The 22,048-nt window shown below is 53.0% G+C and overlaps 1 protein-coding gene across 1 annotated transcript in view; it reads right to left on the bottom strand.

Moving 5' to 3' along the window:
• Positions 1-1,096: 1,096 nt before the first annotated feature.
• Positions 1,097-22,048, bottom strand: part of dnah12 (dynein, axonemal, heavy chain 12) — a 56,842-nt gene continuing 35,890 nt past the window's right edge. Inside the window, exons 48-74 of the mRNA XM_035383358.1 lie at positions 21,730-21,810; positions 21,353-21,529; positions 19,519-19,650; positions 19,102-19,191; positions 18,399-18,539; positions 17,614-17,855; positions 17,308-17,455; positions 16,968-17,113; positions 16,607-16,821; positions 16,069-16,261; positions 14,362-14,551; positions 13,469-13,641; positions 13,130-13,270; positions 12,064-12,222; positions 11,188-11,332; positions 10,665-10,815; positions 9,935-10,188; positions 9,131-9,271; positions 7,711-7,848; positions 7,139-7,372; positions 5,305-5,493; positions 4,798-4,901; positions 3,123-3,327; positions 2,630-2,767; positions 2,435-2,526; positions 1,848-1,915; positions 1,097-1,553 (exon numbers count right to left, since the gene is read on the bottom strand). Coding sequence (XP_035239249.1) covers positions 1,360-1,553; positions 1,848-1,915; positions 2,435-2,526; positions 2,630-2,767; positions 3,123-3,327; positions 4,798-4,901; positions 5,305-5,493; positions 7,139-7,372; positions 7,711-7,848; positions 9,131-9,271; positions 9,935-10,188; positions 10,665-10,815; positions 11,188-11,332; positions 12,064-12,222; positions 13,130-13,270; positions 13,469-13,641; positions 14,362-14,551; positions 16,069-16,261; positions 16,607-16,821; positions 16,968-17,113; positions 17,308-17,455; positions 17,614-17,855; positions 18,399-18,539; positions 19,102-19,191; positions 19,519-19,650; positions 21,353-21,529; positions 21,730-21,810 — 4,281 coding nt within the window. The 3' untranslated portion in view covers positions 1,097-1,359. The remainder of the gene's footprint in view (positions 1,554-1,847; positions 1,916-2,434; positions 2,527-2,629; positions 2,768-3,122; positions 3,328-4,797; positions 4,902-5,304; positions 5,494-7,138; positions 7,373-7,710; positions 7,849-9,130; positions 9,272-9,934; positions 10,189-10,664; positions 10,816-11,187; positions 11,333-12,063; positions 12,223-13,129; positions 13,271-13,468; positions 13,642-14,361; positions 14,552-16,068; positions 16,262-16,606; positions 16,822-16,967; positions 17,114-17,307; positions 17,456-17,613; positions 17,856-18,398; positions 18,540-19,101; positions 19,192-19,518; positions 19,651-21,352; positions 21,530-21,729; positions 21,811-22,048) is intronic.

Raw genomic sequence — 22,048 nt, 5'->3', positions numbered from 1 at the left:
TGCTTCACTGCTCTCTGGGAGGGAGCAGTAGGTTGTCTCTCAGTCTCAGTGCTGCACTGCTATCTGGGAGGGAGCAGGGAGGTCATGCTCACCCATGCAGCTTTGTCTGGGTTCCACACTTTCACATATACAACTGGTGCAGTGTGCTGCCATGGGTGTGCAGTGTGGTGTTAGTGTGCAGTGTTAGTGCAGTGTGGTGTTAGTGTGCAGTGTTAGTGCAGTATGGTGTTAGTGTGCAGTGTGGTGTTAGTGTGCAGTGTTTGTGCAGTGTGGTGTTAGTGTGGGGTGTTAATGTGTGGTGTTAGTGTGCAGTGTTAGTGCAGTGTGGTGTTAGTGTACGGTGTTAGTGTGCAGTGTTGTGTTAGTGTGCAGTGTTAGTGCAGTGTGCTGTTAGTGTGTGGTGTTAGTGCAGTGTGGTGTTAGTGTGCAGTGTTAGTGCAGTATGGTGTTAGTGTGCAGTGTTAGTGCAGTGTGGTGTTAGTGTGTGGTGTTAGTGTGCAGTGTTAGTGCAGTGTGGTGTTAGTGTGCAGTGTTTGTGCAGTGTGGTGTTAGTGTGTGGTGTTAGTGTGCGGTGTTAGTATGCGGTGTTAGTATGCAGTGTTGTGTTAGTGTGCAGTGTTAGTGCAGTGTGGTGTTAGTGTGCGGTGTTAGTGCAGTGTGGTGTTAGTGTGCAGTGTTAGTGGTGTGGTGTTAGTGTGCAGTGTTAGTGCAGTGTGGTGTTAGTGTGCAGTGTTAGTGCAGTGTGGTGTAAGTGTGCAGTGTTAGTGCAGTGTGGTGTTAGTGTGCAGTGTTAGTGCAGTGTGGTGTTAGTGTGCAGTGTTAGTGCAGTGTGGTGTTAGTGCGTGGTGTTAGTGTGCAGTGTTAGTGCAGTGTGGTGTTAGTGTGCAGTGTTAGTGCAGTGTGGTGTTAGTGTGCAGTGTTAGTGCAGTGTGGTGTTAGTGTGTGGTGTTAGTGCAGTGTGGTGTTAGTGTGCAGTGTTAGTGCAGTGTGTGTGTACAGCTTATAGCTGGTAATGAATAATCATCTGCAGAGATAAACACAATCACTCCAGGAATCATCCTGTGATATTAAATATGATTCAAGTGTGCATCTTAGATTCCCTTTTCAGCAGAGTTTTTATTTATTTTTATCAAATCATATTTTACAAACATAATTTTCTCACCAGAATAGTTATGTATTTTTCTCAAAACAAATTTTACAAAGTTAATTTAGTCCCTCAGAAGTGGTCCAATATGAAAACACAACTGTGTCATGTTTATTGTGCCAGTCACTAGTTTATATGGCTACAGCTGGGCCTGTGCTGCTGCCTGTGCTGCTGCCTGTGCAGCCTGTGCTGCCTGTGCTCTGGGCTTCGGGGGTTCAGTCGTCCAGCTGACACAGCAAAGCCACACCCCTCTTGATCCAGTGCTGGGGACGCAGCGCGGTGGGGAGCGTCATGGTGATGACGAAGTTTGTGGAGTGGCCGGTGGTGGACAGAGTGCCCTTGCGCTCGCTGGTCTTGTAGAGCGGGCACACGTACACGCTCTGCGATGACCCTGCCGGGCTCCTCTTCACTGGAGAGAGAGAGCAGCGCAAACACAGACGCGATTAAAACAGACCAAATGCCCATCACCCCAATGCAGATACAACTCAAATATACAGTATATAATACACATATACTCTGTGTATGTGTGTGTGTGTGTGTGTGTGCATGTAAAAATAAAAAAGCAGACTTAAACACATTGTGGTGACATGTAATGTGCTGTGCAGTGATGTCATCATGCATTCTGCAGTGTAGTGATGTTGCTATGCATTGTGTAGTGCTGTGCAGTAAGGTTGTGGTGCATTATGCAGTGTTATATATTTACATGGTTTTATCCAGATTATGGGGACAGAGTCAAACAGAACCTTGGGCAGCTGCTCAGCTAGAACTCCACTGTAAAAGAATCACACACACACACATGGTAAATGGACTGCATTTATATAGCCCTTTATAAAGCGCTTTATAATTGATGCCTCTCATTCACCAGAGCAGTTAGGGGTAAGGTGTCTTGCTCAGGGACACATCGACATGCCCAGTGCGGGGGATCGAACCGGCAACCCTCCGACTGCCAGACAATCGTTTACCAGCTGAGCTATGTCGCCTCTTTTTTTATATTTGTCACACATAAATACAGTATGAACATCCACACACGCACGCACGCACGCACGCACACTCACAAACACACACACACACACTCACACACACACACACACACACACTCACACTCACACACACTCACACTCACGCACGCACACACACGCACACACACACTCACACACACTCACACTCACACTCACGCACACACACGCACACTCACACTCACACTCACACTCACACTCACACTCACACTCACACTCACACTCACACTCACGCACGCACACACACGCACACTGCTGACTAAAGCTAACGTACGCTGCCTTGTCCCAGCGTGCTCCATCTAAAAAGAGGCCGTGGATGTAGACTCCATCCTCGGGGGCGGAGTCAGAGGAGGTAATGGGCAGGACCTGTGTGGCGGGATCACAGGGCAGAGGGGAGGAGCTTCAGCATTTCCCGTGCAGTAGCACAGTGTGCTGATGGGAATGACAGGCAGAATGCACAGAGCAGCACCTGGAAGTCGAAGCCCAGCAGGTCGATGGGGATGGAGTACTTCCTGGCGTAGTTCTGCAGCGCCCCCGTCAGGAAGGCTTGGGTAAAGAAGAAGCCGGATAGCCAAAAGACATTCGGCTTGGTGCTCTCATACCAGTCCTACAGGAACATACACATACACACACACATACACAGGCATATACACAGTCAAACACAGTAATTCTGTGTTTAATTCTCTAAATATACGCAAAGCAGGAGACTATAGAGCCTACGGTAGAATGGTGCCATATTAACACTTAAATACAGTGCAAATGCTACATGATTATAACTGTGAAAGTGAATAATGGCCACAAAGGTTATGCGATGTACAAAACTCCAGCATGTTATCCCAAAAACTCTATCATCAGTGTTGTCATTATAATTATATTTTCATCGACGCAACTTATTTACAGCAGATTGTTCCCTGGACATAACATTCTGCCAGATTTAAATATGTAAGCATGCAGCCTGAGACCTGCAGGAACTTGAGCCTGGCAAGGAAGTCGTTGACGTAGCTGCCCAGCGGTTTGAGGCTGGGGTAGGAGACCTTGGCCCATTTCTCCGGAACCTTCCCCACCATCAGGCTTCCGGACAGGGCCTCCAGATCCGCGTCCATCACCACCAGCCCCTTAATGGCCTTCTGCAGGTTCTGCAGACTCAGGCGAATGGTGCTCCCCAGCCTGTTACACACACAGCACCATTACACACTCAGCCTGTTACACACACAGCACCATTACACACTCAGCCTGTTACACACACAGCCTGTTACACACACAGCACCATTACACACTCAGCCTGTTACACACACAGCACCATTACACACTCAGCCTGTTACACACACAGCACCATTACACACACAGCCTGTTACACACACAGCACCATTACACACTCAGCCTGTTACACACACAGCACCATTACACACTCAGCCTGTTACACACACAGCCTGTTACACACACAGCACCATTACACACCCAGCCTGTTACACGCACAGCCTGTTACACACCCAGCCCATTACACACCCAGCCTGTTACACACACAGCACCATTACACACTCAGCCTGTTACACACACAGCACCATTACACACCCAGCCCATTACACACCCAGCCTGTTACACACACAGCACCATTACACACCCAGCCCATTACACACCCAGCCTGTTACACACACAGCACCATTACACACCCAGCCTGTTACACGCACAGCCTGTTACACACACAGCACCATTACACACCCAGCCCATTACACACACAGCACCATTACACACCCAGCCTGTTACACGCACAGCCTGTTACACACACAGTCTGTTACACACACACCTCCATTACACACCCAGCCCATTACACACCCAGCCTGTTACACACACAGCACCATTACACACCCAGCCTGTTACACACACAGCACCATTACACACCCAGCCCATTACACACCCAGCCTGTTACACACACAGCGCCGTTACACACCCAGCCTGTTACACACACACCTCCATTACACACCCAGCCTGTTACACACACAGCACCTTTACACACCCAGCCTGTTACACACACCTCCATTACACACCCAGCCTGTTACACACACACCTCCATTACACACCCAGCCTGTTACACACACAGCACCATTACACACTCAGCCCATTACACACGCAGCCTGTTACACACACAGCACCATTACACACTCAGCCCATTACACACCCAGCCTGTTACACACACAGTGCCGTTACACACCCAGCCTGTTACACACTCAGCCTGTTACACACACAGCACCGTTACACACCCAGCCTGTTACACACACAGCGCCGTTACACACCCAGCCTGTTACACACACAGCCTGTTACACACCCAGCCTGACACACACACAGCCACACATGGATGTGGAGCGGGGGGGGGGGGGGTGGAGCGGGAGGACAGGTGGAGCAGGGGGGTGGGGTGGAGCGGGAGGACAGGTGGAGGAGGAGAAATGGAGCAGGGGGAGAGATGGAGAGGTGGAGCAGGGGGAGAGATGGAGCAGGGGGCAGGTGGAGTAGGGGGGAGAGATGGAGGTGGAGAGGTGGAATGGGGGGAGAGATGGAGGCGGAGAGGTAGAGCAGGGAGGAGGGGTGGAGAGGTGGAGCAGGGGGACAGGCGAGGCGGGAGGAGAAGCTCCCTGCACATACGTGTTGTATCGCTGCATTTCCTGAACCAGCACAGTGTTCATGCTCTCCTCATACAGCACAGGGAACTTAGCCAGCGCTGCCTCCAGGTCAAAGCTGTCCGGGAGCTGGGAACCAGGCAAGAAACACTGCTATCTGAACACTGACACTACACTGCAGAAACAACACTGTGGACCACACTCATCAGAATGCACCACGTTTCACACAAAGAGTACAGTTTTTTATTAAGGCTATGAGTGATTAGAGTAGATATAGAGTAGATCTGTGAGAGCCTATAGAACAGAGAGGGTGGATTTGAGGGGATTAGTCAGTATAGGGTCCCATCTGAGAGAGCCTATAGGACAGAGAGGGTGGATTTGAGGGGATTAGTCAGTGTAGTGTCCTATCTGAGAGAGCCTATAGGACAGAGAGGGTGGATGTGAGGGGATTAGTCAGTGTAGGGTCCTATCTGAGAGAGCCTATAGGACAGAGAGGGTGGATGTGAGGGGATTAGTCAGTGTAGGGTCCTACCTTGCTGAGGATGTCGTGTGCAATGTCAAATAAAGTGCTGTCCCCTCCTGAGCTACCTCCACCTTTAGCTCCACCCCCCTGGGTGAGTAGTAGCGAATCAAAGAGCAGCTTGGTCTGCTGCAGGTCCTTGGATATGTCCACATTCTCATGCATGCCAAACACCTCCGGCTGCTGAGTGACAGGCAGGTTCTGCACCACAAAGCCACAGGTTACCTCAGCTAGCACACACCAACCAACTCCACACACACACCAACCGACTCCACACACACACCGACCGACTCCACACACACACACCAACCAACTCCACACACACACCGACCGACTCCACACACACACACCCACCGACTCCACACACACACCCACCGAACTCCACACACACACACACCCACCGACTCCACACACACACCGACCGACTCCACACACACACCAACCGACTCCACACACACACCGACCAAGTCCACACACACACCAACCGACTCCACACACACACCGACCAACTCCACACACACACCCACCGACTCCACACACGCACACCCACCGACTCCACACACACACTCCGACCAACTCCACACACACACCGAACCGACTCCACACACACACCCACCGACTCCACACACACACACCCACCGACTCCACACACACACCGACCGACTCCACACACACACACCCACCGACTCCACACACACTCCGACCAACTCAACATACACACCGACCGACTCCACACACACACACCCACCGACTCCACACACACACACCCACCGACTCCACACACACACCCACCGACTCCACACACACACACCGACCGACTCCACACACACACACCGACCGACTCCACACACACACACCCACCGACTCCACACACACACCAACCGACTCCACACACACACCGACAGACTCCACACACACATCGACAGACTCCACACACACACACCGACCGATTCCACACACACACACCAACCGACTCCACACACACACCGACAGACTCCACACACACACACCAACAGACTCCACACACACACACCGACCGACTCCACACACACACACACCAACCGACTCCACACACACACCAACAGACTCCACACACACACAGCAACCGACTCCACACACACACCAACAGACTCCACACACACACGCACACACAGAGACTCCACACACACACACCGACCGACTCCACACACACACCGACAGACTCCACACACACACACACCAACCGACTCCACACACAAACCGACTGACTCCACACACACACCGACAGACTCCACACACACACACCGACAGACTCCACACACACACCGACTGACTCCACACACACACCGACTGACTCCACACACACACACACCGACAGACTCCACACACACACTGACAGACTCCACACACACACACACCGACAGACTCCACACACACACCAACCGACTCCACACACACCGACCGACTCCACACACACACCGACAGACTCCACACACACACACCGACAGACTCCACACACACACCGACAGACTCCACACACGCACACGGACGGAATCCACACACACACAGAGACTCCACACACACACACCGACCGACTCCACACACACCGACAGACTCCACACACACACCGACCGACTCCACACACACACACCGACAGACTCCACACACACACTGAGACTCCACACAGACACTGACAGACTCCACACACCTAAAGACTCCACACACACACTGAGAATCCACACAGACACTGACAGACTCCACACACACTGAGAGACTCCACACACACACCTACAGACTCCAGAAAGGCCAGTACAGAAACAGGTACAGGTGTGTCCTGAGTAAAGGGTATCACTCAGGCAATCCTCACCCTGATAAACAGCACATAGTCCTCGTAAGAGGATTTGGGGGGGGCAAAGTATTTGCCGCTGGGGGAGAATTTGTAGCGGGGGTTTTCCACGATGTCCTGGTTGTAGAAGTCGGCGAGGATGGTGAGGAGCAGACGGCGGTCCCAGTCGTCCGTCACACGGCCGCCATAGTTACACTCGCCCGTCAGGTACGATATGGCCTCAAACGGAACCTGCTCATACTCATTCACAAACAGCTGCAGGAGGAACAGCAGAGTCAGAGGAACCTGTGTGTGCGTGTGCATGCGTGCAAGTGTGTGAGTGTGTGAGTGTGTGTGTATGTGTGTGTGTGTTAATATGCATGTGTGTGTATGTGTGTGTGCGTGCAAGTGTGTGAGTGTGTGTGCTTGTGTGTGTTTGAGAGTGTGTGTATGTGTGTGTGAGTGAGTGTGTGTATATGTGTGTGTGTGAGTGTGTGTGAGAGAGTGTGTGTGTTTGTGCATGTGAGTGTGCGTGCGTGCGTGCGTGCGTGCGTGCATGTGTGTGTGTGTGCGTGCGTGCGTGTGTGTGTGCGTGTGTGTGAAGCAGACAGTACCTGAAGCTGTCTGATGCTGATGCGCAGGTCAGACTCATTGAAGCCGTACGGAATGTTCCAGCCCAGCGGTCCAAACTTCTTCCTCTCCTGGACGAGCGCATGGAAGAAACACACTCCATACAGCAGCTTCTCCCACACCTGAGAGAGGTAACACACACAGAGTCATACCCGAGACAGGTAACACAAACACACACAGTGTCACGCCTGAGAGAGATAACAAACACACACACACACACACACACACCTGAGACAGGTAACACACACACACACAGACACACCTGAGACAGGTCACAGACACACAGACACGCACACACACACACACAGTCACACCTGAGACAGATAACACACAAACAACAGCCCTCAGGTAACTGAATGACCTGCACACCAGCTGTGTGTCTGTAGTGATTGATCTGCACTGACCAGCTGTGGGTCTGTAGTAAATGATCTGCACTGACCAGCTGTGTGTCTGTAGTGATTGATCTGCACTGACCAGCTGTGGGTCTGTAGTGAATGATCTGCACTGACCAGCTGTGTGTCTGTAGTGATTGATCTGCACTGACCAGCTGTGTGTCTGTAGTGAATGATCTGCACTGACCAGCTGTGTGTCTGTAGTGAATGATCTGCACTGACCAGCTGTGTTGTGTGTCTGTAGTGAATGATCTGCACTGACCAGCTGTGTGTCTGTAGTAATTGATCTGCACTGACCAGCTGTGGGTCTGTAGTGAATGATCTGCACTGACCAGCTGTGTGTCTGTAGTGAATGATCTGCACTGACCAGCTGTGTGTCTGTAGTGAATGATCTGCACTGACCGGCTGTGTGTCTGTAGTGAAGGATCTGCACTGACCAGCTGTGTGTCTGTAGTGAAGGATCTGCACTGACCGGCTGTGTGTCTGTAGTGAATGATCTGCACTGACCAGCTGTGTTGTGTGTCTGTAGTGAAGGATCTGCACTGACCAGCTGTGTGTCTGTAGTGAATGATCTGCACTGACCAGCTGTGTGTCTGTAGTGAATGATCTGCACTGACCGGCTGTGTGTCTGTTGTGAAGGATCTGCACTGACCGGCTGTGTGTCTGTAGTGAATGATCTGCACTGACCAGCTGTGTGTCTGTAGTGAAGGATCTGCACTGACCAGCTGTGTGTCTGTAGTGAATGATCTGCACTGACCAGCTGTGTTGTGTGTCTGTAGTGAAGGATCTGCACTGACCAGCTGTGTGTCTGTAGTGAAGGATCTGCACTGACCGGCTGTGTGTCTGTAGTGAATGATCTGCACTGACCAGCTGTGTTGTGTGTCTGTAGTGAAGGATCTGCACTGACCAGCTGTGTGTCTGTAGTGAATGATCTGCACTGACCAGCTGTGTGTCTGTAGTGAAGGATCTGCACTGACTGGCTGTGTGTCTGTAGTGAAGGATCTGCACTGACCGGCTGTTTCTCAGGGCAACCCTCGAAGAAGGTGGGGTCAGACACGGGGTCGGTCAGGTAGGACTGCAGCAGGTTCAGTCTCAGGCCTGTCGGCGGCTCGTTGGTCATCTTCACCCCGTTCTGCAGGATGGTCACTGGAAACTGACAAAACCCAGCAGTGCTGCTGAGCACAGGTTCTACAGCACACACGGGTTCCACAATACACACACGGGTTCTACAGCACACACAGGTTCCACAATACACACACGGGTTCTACAGCACACACGGGTTCCACAATACACACACGGGTTCTACAGCACACACATGGGTTCCACAGCACACAGCACAGGTTCTACAGCACACCGGTTCTACAGCTCACACAAGTTCCACAGCACACACGGGTTTTACAGCACAGGTTCTACAGCCCACACAGGTTCTACAACACAACACATGGGTTCCACAGCATGTACACAGGTTCCACAGAATACAAACAGGTTCTAGAAAACACAGTCTTTTTACAGCACTCTATGGGTATGTCAGTCAGGAAGTAGGTCAGTCTGTGGGGAGGTGGCTCACTGTGTCAGTGGGGTGAGTGTGTGGGCGGGTCTGTGGGTGGGGTTTGTGGGCGGGTCTGTGGGTGGGGTGAGTGTGTGGGTCGGGTCTGTGGGTGGGGTTTGTGGGCGGGTCTGTGGGTGGGGTTTTTGGGCAGGTCTGTAGGTGGGGTCAGTGTGTGGGCGGGTCTGTGGGTGCGGTTTGTGGGCGGGTCTGTGGGTGGGGTCAGTGTGTGGGCGGGTCTGTGGGTGGGGTTTGTGGGCGGGGTGGTACCTTGGGGGAGGGGTAGCTGGTGAGCCAGAGGCGGAAGTCGGGGTGGCAGGTTTCGGGGCTGAGGTCCTCACAGATCTTCTCCAGCGTGGTCATCCAGGACACGGCCAGGTGGCAGTTCTGCAGGCACACCCAGGTGCCCTCACTCATGGCCGCGCGGATCATGCGGGCGGCGATGGGGCCCTGGCCCTGGCCCAGCGAGATGGACTGGAACATGGCTCCGCCCATGTTCTTATCATTGGCGAACTTCAGCAGGCCTGAGGCACAGGGAAACACACACCGCCAGGTTTACACACTGCGTTTACACACCGCCAGCTCACACCAGTGCGCACACACACTGCGTTTACACACCGCCAGGTTTACACACTGCGCACACACACTGCGTTTACACACCGCCAGGTTTACACACTGCGCACACACACACTGCGCACACACACTGCGTTTACACACCGCCAGCTCACACCAGTGCGCACACACACTGCGCTTACACACCGCCAGGTTTACACACAGCGTTTACACACCGCCAGCTCACACCAGTGCGCACACACACTGCGCTTACACACCGCCAGGTTTACACACAGCGTTTACACACCGCCCAGCTCACACCAGTGCGCACACACACTGCGTTTACACACCGCCAGCTCACACCAGTGCGTACACACACTGCGTTTACACACCAGCGCACACACGCTGCGTTTTTATTGGTCAGGCAGGGAAAGTGGGCGGTACTGACTGGCCATGGGGTCGGCGCCGGGTGACAGCACGAACACCAGCGGCACGGTGGAGTTGGAGTCCGTGTAGCTCTTCGTCAGGTCGAACGGCGGCGGCTCCACAAACTTCTTCCCCAGGTTATCCGTCACGTAGTTAGAGATTGCCGGAACAATCTATAAATAACAAGAGCTAATCTATCTATCAACACAAAAGTTATAACCTGTTATAATCTGCTATAATCTAACAGTTATGATCTATCAATAGAAAAGTTATTACCTATTACAATCTGTTAGAATCTATCAGTTACAATCTATCAATATAAACGAGTGATCACTGCAATAAGTGTAATTGCTGCTACAGTCCATAATTCTAAGACAGTGAGCACTCTGTAAACAGTCTATAAACAATGAATGATGAGTCCCTGCTGCATTCCATCAGGGAGGGAGGTGTTTTGGGGAGGAGGCGGGGGGGCTGACCTTGTCAGGATGCAGGCATCGGTAGCAGGGAGGGGGGTGTTTTTTTTTGGGGGGGGGGGGGGGGCTGACCTTGTCGGGACGCAGGCATCGGTACACGATCATCTTTTGCAGGTGGTTGAGTCGATCGCTCCAGGGGCTGGGCAGTGGCATGTTGTAGGGCTCCTTACTGTCGTAAATCTGCTGGAAACTCTCTGGGTTCTCACTGAAAAACTCTCTAAACACAGCATTTCACCATGAGATCAGAAGCATCTTCACAAGCTGAACGACACTGAACATTAGGAGACTGGACGAAAGAAATGGTATAGATCACTGTATTACTCTGTGGCTCTGTGCATGTCTGTGTGTGGCTCTGGCTGTGTGAGTGGCTATAGCTGTGGGTGTGGCTCTGGCTGTAGCTCTGCGTGTGGGTGTGGCTCTGGCTGTGGGTGTGGCTGTAGCTGTGGGCGTGGCTCTGGTTGTGGCTGTGGGTGTAAGTGTGGGTGTGGCTCTGGCTGTGGGCATGGGTGTGGCTGTGTGCGTGGCTATAGCTGTGGGTGTGGCCGCTGGTGTGGCTGTGGGCGTGGCTATATCTGTGGGCGTGGCTTTAGCTGCAGGCGTGGCCGTGGGTGTGAGTCTGGTTGTGGTTGTGGGTATGGGCGTGGCTATAGCTGTGGGTGTGGCTCTGGTTGTGGTTGTGGGTGCGGGTGTGGCTATAGCTGTGGGTGTGGCTCTGGCTGTAGCTCTGGGTGTGGATGTGGGTGTGGGGGTGTGTGTGGCTCTGGTTGTGGGTATGGGCGTGGTTATAGCTGTGGGTGTGGCTCTGGCTGTAGCTCTGCGTGTGGGTGTGGCTTTGGTTGTGGTTGTGGGTATGGGTGTGGCTATAGCTGTGGGCGTGGGCGTTGGTGTGGCTGTGGGCGTGGCTATATCTGTGGGCATGGCTGTAGCTGCGGGCGTGGCCCTTGGTACCTGAAGCCCCGCAGGCCCGGCAGGTCGCTGGCTCTGCAGATCTCATCCCAGCTCTTGTCCTGCAGCCAGCTGGGGTCGGGATTGGGCACGGTGTTCTGCAGCCCCACCCCGCCCGTCAGCAGGAACATGAACTCTGCGTAATCGATCTCCCGCTTAGCCCTGTGGGAACAGGCCCTCAGGTCACACAGGCACCCCCTGCAGGCCCCACACAGGTAGCACAGGCACCCCCTGCAGGCCCCACACAGGTAGCACAGGCACCCCCTGCAGGCCCCACACAGGTAGCACAGGCACCTCCTGCAGGCCACACACAGGTAGCTCAGGCACCTCCTGCAGGCCCCACACAGGTAGCACAGGCACCCCTGTAGGCCCCATACAGGAAGCACAGGCACCCTCTGCAGGCCACACACAGGTAGCACAGGCACCTCCTGCAGGTCCCACACAGGTAGCACAGTCACCCCCTGCAGGTCCCACACAGGTAGCACAGGCACCCCCTGCAGGCCCCACACAGGTAGCACAGTCACCTCCTGCAGGTCCCACACAGGTAGCACAGGCACCTCCTGCAGGTCCCACACAGGTAGCACAGGCACCCCCTGCAGGCCCCACACAGGTAGCACAGTCACCCCTGCAGGCCCCACACAGGTAGCACAGGCACCCCTGCAGGTCCCACACAGGTAGCACAGTCACCCCTGCAGGTCCCACACAGGTAGCACAGTCAGAGCAGGCCCCACACAGGTAGCACAGTCACCCCTGCAGGTCCCACACAGGTAGCACAGTCAGAGCAGGCCCCACAGAGGTAGCACAGTCACCCCTGCAGGTACCACACAGGTAGCACAGTCAGAGCAGGCCCCACACAGGTAGCACAGGCACCCCTGCAGGTCCCACACAGGTAGCACAGTCAGAGCAGGCCCCACAGAGGTAGCACAGTCACCCCTGCAGGTCCCACACAGGTAGCACAGTCACCCCTGCAGGTCCCACACAGGTAGCACAGTCAGAGCAGGCCCCACACAGGTAGCACAGTCACCCCTGCAGGTACCACACAGGTAGCACAGTCAGAGCAGGCACTCACAGGAGGAGGTTGGAGCAGAGCAGGAAGGAGAAGAGCAGCTTGTCTTTCTCGAACAGCGAGCGGCACACGTTGCAGTACAGGTTGTAGGTGAAGTGATCGATCAGGAACCGCAGCCTCTTCTCCAAAACCTTGGACTTTCCCCTGGATTTAAACAAAACAGGCCAATTACTATACGGGAAAGTGTGACCTGATCAAAGAGTTGTAGGGTTTTCCACCAACCCAAGCTCAGCAGAGTGTGTTCATAATGGGATGGGGTGGGTGTGTGATTATCTGGCTCTGAGGATGTACCGCACAGGGGACAGACTGATTTAGGCCTGGCTGGGCCTGAGCTGGGCTCACCTCTCCTGGATTGAGCTGATGTACAGGTTGACGAACCAGGTGAGGGAGTACTGGTACATGGGGTCAATGTTGCCCAGGTCTGCGATGCTGAAGAACAGGATGGAGGAGTGTTTGGCAATCGGCCTGTAGCCCTCCCTCGATTCCGCAATCTTTACCTCCGTCTTTTCAGCAATCTGACAACAGGAGAGCAGGCAAGGCAATCAGGGCTAGCAAAGCACTACTGAGTACAGAACCACTAAGCACCACTAGGTACAACACCACTGAGTACAGAGCCACGAAGTACAGCACTACTGGGCACAGCACGATTGAGTACAGCACCACTGAGCAAGCACCACTGAGTGCAGAGTCACTTAGTACAGCACCACAGAGCACAGAACCACTCAGCACAGCATAACTGAGTACAGAATCACTGAGCACAGCACCACTGAGTATAGTACCACTAAGTACAGCACCAATAAGTACTACTGAGTACAGCACCATTTCGTACAGCATTACTCAGTACAGAACCACTGAGTACAGCACCATTTAGTACAGCACTGCTGAACACAGCATCACTGAGCACAACACCACTGAGCATAGAATCACTGAGCACAGCACCATTGAGCACAGAATCAATGAGTACAGCACCAGTGAGCAGAGTCACTGAGCACAGCACCACTGAGCACAGAGTCATTGAGTACAGCACCAGTGAGTACAGCACCAGAGAGCACAGAACCACTGAGTACAGAATCACTGAGTACAGCACCACTGAGTACAGCACCAGTGAGCACAGAACCACTGACTACAGAATCACAAAGTACAGCACCAGTGAGTACAGAATCACTGAGCACAGCACCACTCTTGTCTCCTTCTCTCTCATTCTCTGACAAACACTCTTCTGTTCCATTACCCACCTGCTGCTTCTTTGTGATCTCATTGGACATGATTTTGGCGGAGTCCAGGACCTGAATGGCACTCTCGTCTTCCAGGATGTTTCCCTCAGAATGCAGCGTCTCCAGGATCCTGTCCTCTATCTCCTTCAGCTGCTTCTTATTGGTGGCCGACTGAAGGATCAGGGCATTCCTCTCCTCCTCCAGCTCCGGTCTGCAAGCGCATACTAATCACCACCACAAGATACCACACTGCATACTAACCACCACCAGAAAGAAACCACACTACATTCTAATCACCACCATGAGGAACCACACTACATACTAATCACCACCAGAGAGAAACCACACTACATACTAATCACCACCAGAGAGAAACCACACTACATACTAATCACCACCAGAGAGAAACCACACTACATACTAATCACCACTACAAGAATCCACACTACATACTAATCACCACCAGAGAGAAACCACACTGCATACTAATCACCACTACGAGAAACCACACTACATACTAATCACCACTACGAGAATCCACGCTACATACTAATCACCACCAGAGACAAACCACACTACATACTAATCACCACCAGAGAGAAACCACACCACATACTAATCACCACCACAAGAAACCACACTACATACTCCTTGCAAGCCTGCCAGCTTGTGCCATACAGCCACTACAGATGATTCAGAATGCCGCTGCCCGACTCATCTACAACCTCCCCAAATTCTCCCACGTCACTCCTCTGCTGCGATCACTTCACTGGCTACCGGTCGCTGCCAGGATCCGGTTCAAAGCCCTGACCCTTGCCTACACTGCTGCCAACAGGACAGCCCCCATCTACTTGCAGGACATGACTCAATTCTATGTGCCTGCGCGACCACTCCGCTCTGCGGCAGCAGGGCGCCTTGTAACCCCACCCACCCGCCCAAAGGGATCACAGAGCTTCTCCACCCTAGCTCCCCAGTGGTGGAACGAACTCCCCGTCCCTCTCCGAACCTCCCCCTCACTATCCATCTTCCGCCGTGGCCTGAAGACTCATCTCTTCAGACTATACCTAGACTAACCACTACCACGCTGTATAATTAAAAAAAATTTTAAAAAGCCCTTTTTCCTGTCACTTGTTACATGTTGCCCCATCCCTGCACTTCTTGGTAATTTGTATTTGTCCTAATACTGTAGCTTATTCTTCTGCCTAGTTGGCTTTGCAGATGTTAGACCAGAATAGTGTTCATTCTTCTCAGCTAGAAATAGCTGTACAAAATAAGTAATTGTACCTTACTGAACCCGTGTTCAGCAGTTGTCTACGACCATGAAATGCACTTTTTTGTACGTCGCTTTGGATAAAAGCGTCTGCCAAATGAATGTAATGTAATGTACATACTAATCACCACCAGAGAGAAACCACACTACATACTAATCACCACCAGAGAGAAACCACACTACATACTAATCACCACCAGACACAAACAACACTACATACTAATCACCAACGAGGAAATCTGTACTAAATGCTAATCACCACCAAGGGAAACTACACTTCAGACTAATTATCAACAAGTAAATTTGTTCTAAATACTAATCACCACCAATGGAAAATGTTCTATATACTAATCACCACCCAGGAAATGTGTACTAAATAGTAATCACCTGCAGGGCATCAGGGGTATGAGGGGCGTCAGTAGTTTGTGTGCCAGGAGCAGGAAAGCTTTAAACCGTACCTCTCTTTGGCCACCACGATGCCCAGCAGCTGGTCCTCCAGGCCCTCGGGGGTGATCATGAAGTTGAGCAGGGAGACCTTGGTGGCCAGCTCAGGCAGGTAGTGTGGGTTCCTCAGCTTGGTGGTGATGTAGAAGCGGAAATCACATGAGTACTCAATCACGCTCTCGCCCAGTCTGATGCAATCCATGCCTCCTACAGGGGTCAGAAATACAACTGAGTGACCCACACTCTCTCACTCACAGGCAGGGATTCAGTGGCCTGATGGGATAGCTTCAACTCATACACAAAACACCAAGTCCCACGTTTGACTATGGCCTACCAATAGTCTCTTTTAAAACTGCACTGTGGTGCCATTCCACATTCAGGATTATCATTAGCATGGCTTACCCTATTTTAGTAAGTACTGTGCAGTATCCTGTTTCTAGGTAAGTACCCTGTTTGTAGGTTAGTAACGTACAGTACCTTGTTTGTAGGTTAGGTAGGTTAGTACCCTGTTTGTAGGTTAGTACCATGCAGTGCCCTGTTTTAGGTTAGTACCCTGTTTGAAGGTCTGCTTGAGCAGCAGGGGTTCCAGTGAAGGGTCCAGTTCCTCCCCCACGTTCTCCAGAAGCAGGGGGGTGCCGAACTGGATGCAGTTTTCCAGAGTCCTCATGTAGTCGGAGTCTGTGAGCTTGATAATGCTCAGCTTATTGTCCTTCTCAGAGTTCTTCACCCACTTGTTAGCCTGACCCTGAGGGTCAATCATCAGTGGCCTGAAGAAAAAACACACCAGGCAGGGAATCACACACACACACACACACACACATGGTGTCAATCATTAACAAAACCAGCCAGTGAAATATAAGTCATCCTGGGGCATAATCACAGTCTGTTTGGCTCCTCTGAGAGACCGGCTCACCATCTCCGGGAGTTGCTGACGATGACGCCGTTGTCGATGGAGAAGCTGTCGGTGGGCAGACCTGCGATGTTCCAGGCTCGGATCTTAATGGGGTCACCCAGAGTTTTACTCAACGAGAAGTCATCTGAAGACGGAATGTCCCTGGACTGCATGTGGATTTCAAAGAATCATAAGTACATTAAAAGGATAAAAGCGTCTGCCAAATGAATGTAATGTAATGTAATGTAAATACGGTCACATTATGATGGCCTCTCTATAAAACTCTTCTGTGTGTCATAGCTGTGTCTCTCTCTATAAAACTGTGACAGGTGAGTGTCTGTTAGCTAGTAAGGTGCGGCACCTTGCAGAGCTGGGTCCAGTTCCTGGAGCAGTCTTGGCGGAACGCAGAGGTAAAGGCCCCCAGGTAGGCGATGACCCCAGCGGAGATCAGCACATCACCTGTCAGGTTGTCGTAGATGTTCTGCAGGTCATCTGCTGCAATGGACCACCTGCATGGGGCAGATACCTGCTCTTAAAGAACCAGTTACACAGACATGCATGCACACATTCTAACACAAACACACACATACACACCACACATGCACTCTCACACACACACACACACTCACACACAAACACACCCACAGGTCAGGGTTAGCATGCATACCTAGTCTTCTCGCCCCCCAGTCCCCCGATGAGTTTCTCTGCTCTCTCCAGCTTACTGGCGCAGAGCTCCACCTGCAGCTCCAGCTGCGCCTTCTCCTCCGTCTTCTCCTCAAAGGTGCGCTGCAGGGCGGCCAGCCGGTCCTCCACCTCCTTAAGCTCCGCCCTCTTCTCATTCAGCAGGGCCATGGTGGTGGCCAGCGACTCCTGGGCCTCCAGAAGGTTGGCCTTCTTAGGAGCCACAACCTGGGGCGGGAAAACGACATCAAAGAGCCTGAACCGGCTGCGCTGTGGGACTGCCACTGTCACCAGTAGAGTAGGTACCACTAGAGTAGGCACCAGTAGAGTAGGCACCACTAGAGTAGGCACCAGTAGAGTAGGCACCACTAGAGTAGGTACCAGTAAAGTAGGTACCACTACAGTAGGCACCAGTAGAGTAGGTACCACTAGAGTAGGCACCAGTAGAGTAGGTACCACTACAGTAGGTACCAGTAGAGTTGGTACCACTACAGTAGGCACCAGTAGATTAGGCACCAGCAGAATAGGTACCACTACAGTGGACACCAGTAGAGTAGGTACCAATAGAGTAGGTACCATTAGAGAAGGTATCAGTAGAGTAGGTACCAGTAGAGTAGGTACCAGTAGAGTAGGCACCAGTAGAGTAGGTACCACTACAGTAGGCACCAGTAGAGTAGGTAACACTAGAGTAGGCACCAGTAGAGTAGGTACCATTAGAGAAGGTACCAGTAGAGTAGGCACCACTAGAGTAGGGATGTAGAGGGTATGTACCTTGGCCACTCTGTCGTACACCTCCATGGCTGTGATCCACCTGCACAGACCCTCTGCAGCACCCGAAGCTTTGGCCACTTTGGTTGGGTCAAAGTCGGGGTTACTCATGTACTCACTGCGGATTTTAGCCATGACCGGCACCTGCCACAAACAGCGCCACACACACTCAGAGAGGTCTGGCAAATACACACCCAGATTAATCTGCTACAGTCATATCAACATCATACAGGAAGAAATCCACCATGTACACCCCACACGTAGTGACCTGAATCATATACACTGATATCAACCCTATACAGTGATATCAAATATATATATAGATCTACCCCATACACATTTAGAGAGAGCGATGGGCGACATAGCTCAGGAGGTAAGAGAGGTTGTCTGGCAGTCGGAGGGTTGCTGGTTTGATCCCCGCTCTGGGCGTGTCGAAGTGTCCCTGAGCAAGACATCTAACCCCTAACTGCTCTGGTGAATGAGAGGCATCAATTGTAAAGCGCTTTGGATAAAAGCGCTATATAAATGCAGTCCATTTACCATTTACCATTTACTCTGTACACAGTCATATCTACCTCATTCAGTGATATCAAAGGAAACGGATTGCAGGGAACTAGTAATAATTTTTCAGATGAATTGCTACTCTTATGGTGTTACGTCAGATGAAACATTAGGAGCAGGGAAGGCACATGTCGGGCAGTCTCACAGGGATGTTGTCCTTGTCGTACTCTCTCAAATCTCTCAGGAAATTCATGTCTCCCAGCAGCTTCTTACTCGGGCCCCAATAGTCAAGTATCTGAGGAATATAAGAGAATTCACAGCACTTACACACTGCTTATGCGCCACCCTGAGGCTGTGACATGTAACTACACCATCAGCACCAGCTCTTATTGCAGCCATGACTTCAGCACCAAATACAGTCATAAAAAACAAGACTGCAGTGTGCAGTACAACAACACAATCCAAAGGGATAAAGAGTTAAACATGAGTGACACCTGCTCAGGTGACCAGAAAGCCTAAGATTGTGCCCAACTGAATGACCTTCAAGTCAGACCTTCTCCCCTCAGTCTGCAATGAGCTGAGACCACCTCCTGACTGCTGACATTTCTGCACAGAATCGAACCTTCTGTCCTTTCCCCGCAGGGTCAGTGATCTTCTCCGGCTTGATCTCCTTCATCACACAGACGGCTGACATCACCAGCTTCACGCCTGAGGGGGGGTTCTTCATGGACTTCACTATGGTAACGTCAGACGGCTGTAAACACAGAGATGCTTCATGCAGAGGGGTGTTGGGTGTGCGTATGTAGGGCGTGTCGGGGGGGGTATGCAGGGCGTGTCGGAGGCGTATGCAGGGTGTGTTGGGGTGTGTTGGGGGCGTATGCAGGGCGTGTTTTGGGGTATGCAGGGCGTGTTTGGGGGCGTATGCAGGGCGTGTCGGGGTCGTATGCAAGGCGTGTTGTGGGGTATGCAGGGCGTGTTTGGGGGCGTATGCAGGGCGTGTCGGGGGCGTATGCAGGGCGTCGGGGGTATATGCAGGGCATCGGGGGCGTATGCAGGGCATGTTGGGGGGGTATTCAGGGCGTGTTGGGGGCGTATGCAGGGCATGTTGGGGGCGTATGCAGGGCGTCGGGGGCATATGCAGGGCATGTCGGGGGGGTATGCAGGGTGTGTTGGGGCGAATGCAGGGCGTGCTGGGGGAGTATGCAGGGCATGTTGGGGGCATATGCAGGGCATGTCGGGGGGGTATGCAGGGTGTGTTGGGGGCGTATGCAGGGCGTGTCGGGGGCGTATGCAGGGCATGTTGGGGGGGTATGCAGGGCATGTCGGGGGCATATGCAGGGCATGTCGGGGGGGTATGCAGGGTGTGTTGGGGGCGTATGCAGGGCGTGTCGGGGGCGTATGCAGGGCATGTTGGGGGGGTATGCAGGGCGTGTCGGGGGCGTATGCAGGGCATGTTGGGGGGGTATGCAGGGCGTGTTGGGGGGGCATGCAGGGCGTGTCAGGGGGCGTATGCAGGGCATGTTGGGGTGTGTTGGGGGCGTATGCAGGGCATGTTGGGGTGTGTTGGGGCGGATGCAGGGCGTGTCGGGGGTGTATGCAGGGCGTGCTGGGGGAGTATGCAGGGCGTGTCGGGGGCGTATGCAGGGCGTGCTGGGGGAGTATGCAGGGCATGTTGGGGGCGTATGCAGGACGAGTTGGGGTATGTTGGGGGAGTATGCAGGACGAGTTGGGGTATGTTGGGGGAGTATGCAGGGCATGTTGGGGGTTTATGCAGGGCGTGTCGGGCGTGTATGCAGGGCATGTTGGGGGGGTATGCAGGGCGTGTCGGGGGCGTATGCAGGGCATGTTGGGGGGGTATGCAGGGCGTGTTGGGGGGGCATGCAGGGCGTGTCAGGGGGCGTATGCAGGGCGTGTTGGGGTGTGTTGGGGGCGTATGCAGGGCATGTTGGGGGCGGATGCAGGGCGTGTCGGGGGTGTATGCAGGGCGTGCTGGGGGAGTATGCAGGGCGTGTCGGGGGCGTATGCAGGGCGTGTTGGGGTGTGTTGGGGGCGTATGCAGGGCATGTTGGGGTGTGTTGGGGCGGATGCAGGGCGTGTCGGGGGTGTATGCAGGGCGTGCTGGGGGAGTATGCAGGGCGTGTCGGGGGCGTATGCAGGGCGTGCTGGGGGAGTATGCAGGGCATGTTGGGGGCGTATGCAGGACGAGTTGGGGTATGTTGGGGGAGTATGCAGGACGAGTTGGGGTGTGTTGGGGGCGTATGCAGGGCATGTTGGGGCGTGTCGGGGGTGTATGCAGGGCGTGCTGGGGGAGTATGCAGGGCGTGTTGGGGGCGTATGCAGGACGAGTTGGGGTATGTTGGGGGAGTATGCAGGGCATGTTGGGGGTTTATGCAGGGCGTGTCGGGCGTGTATGCAGGGCATGTTGGGGGGGTATGCAGGGCGTGTTGGGGGCGCACCTTTAGCGTGTCGAGGGCAGACAGCGCTGCCTCGAGGGCGGGGATGGCCTCAGCGAGGTCGCTCTCACACTCGTCCTTCAGCGCCTGGGCCTCCCCGGCCTTCAGCGTGGCCGCCTCCTCATCCACCCGCACCAGCTTACTCTTCGCCTCCACCTGCACCGACTCCACCTCGATCACCTGCACACATCGCCATGACAACCGTCAGATACAGGGCAGGCGGGATGACGATCACTCTCAAAACTGAAGTGTATGTCTCTCTCTCAAAATTACAAATTTAAAAAGTAACAATAATAACAATAATAAGAATACAGTCAGACAGACAGTTATAAATGCTGAAACATGGGTGAAATGGCGAATCATGGGTGAAATGGCTCCACCTTCATCATGTTGTTGTTCTCCACTTTGGCCACCTCCAGTTTCGGCTGCAGGTCAACCAGCTCCTTCTTCATCTCACTCACCTACAGAGGGCGATGTGATCCACTGCAATAAATCACTGCACCAGCACTGCAATACATCACTGCGTTATATCACAGTATTACATGACCGCATTACGTCACTGCGTTACATCACTGCGCCAGCAGTGCAATCCACTGCAGTCCACTGCATTAATTCACTGCATTACATCACTGTATTACATCACCGCGACAGCAGTGTGATCCACAGTATTACATCACCGCATTACATCACTGTGGCAGC

Source organism: Anguilla anguilla, chromosome 11 (genome assembly GCF_013347855.1).
Source record: "Anguilla anguilla isolate fAngAng1 chromosome 11, fAngAng1.pri, whole genome shotgun sequence".
Lineage (NCBI taxonomy): Eukaryota > Metazoa > Chordata > Actinopteri > Anguilliformes > Anguillidae > Anguilla > Anguilla anguilla.
The sequence above is the reverse complement of the archived record's forward strand: the minus strand, read 5'-3'. Positions and strand labels throughout refer to the sequence as shown.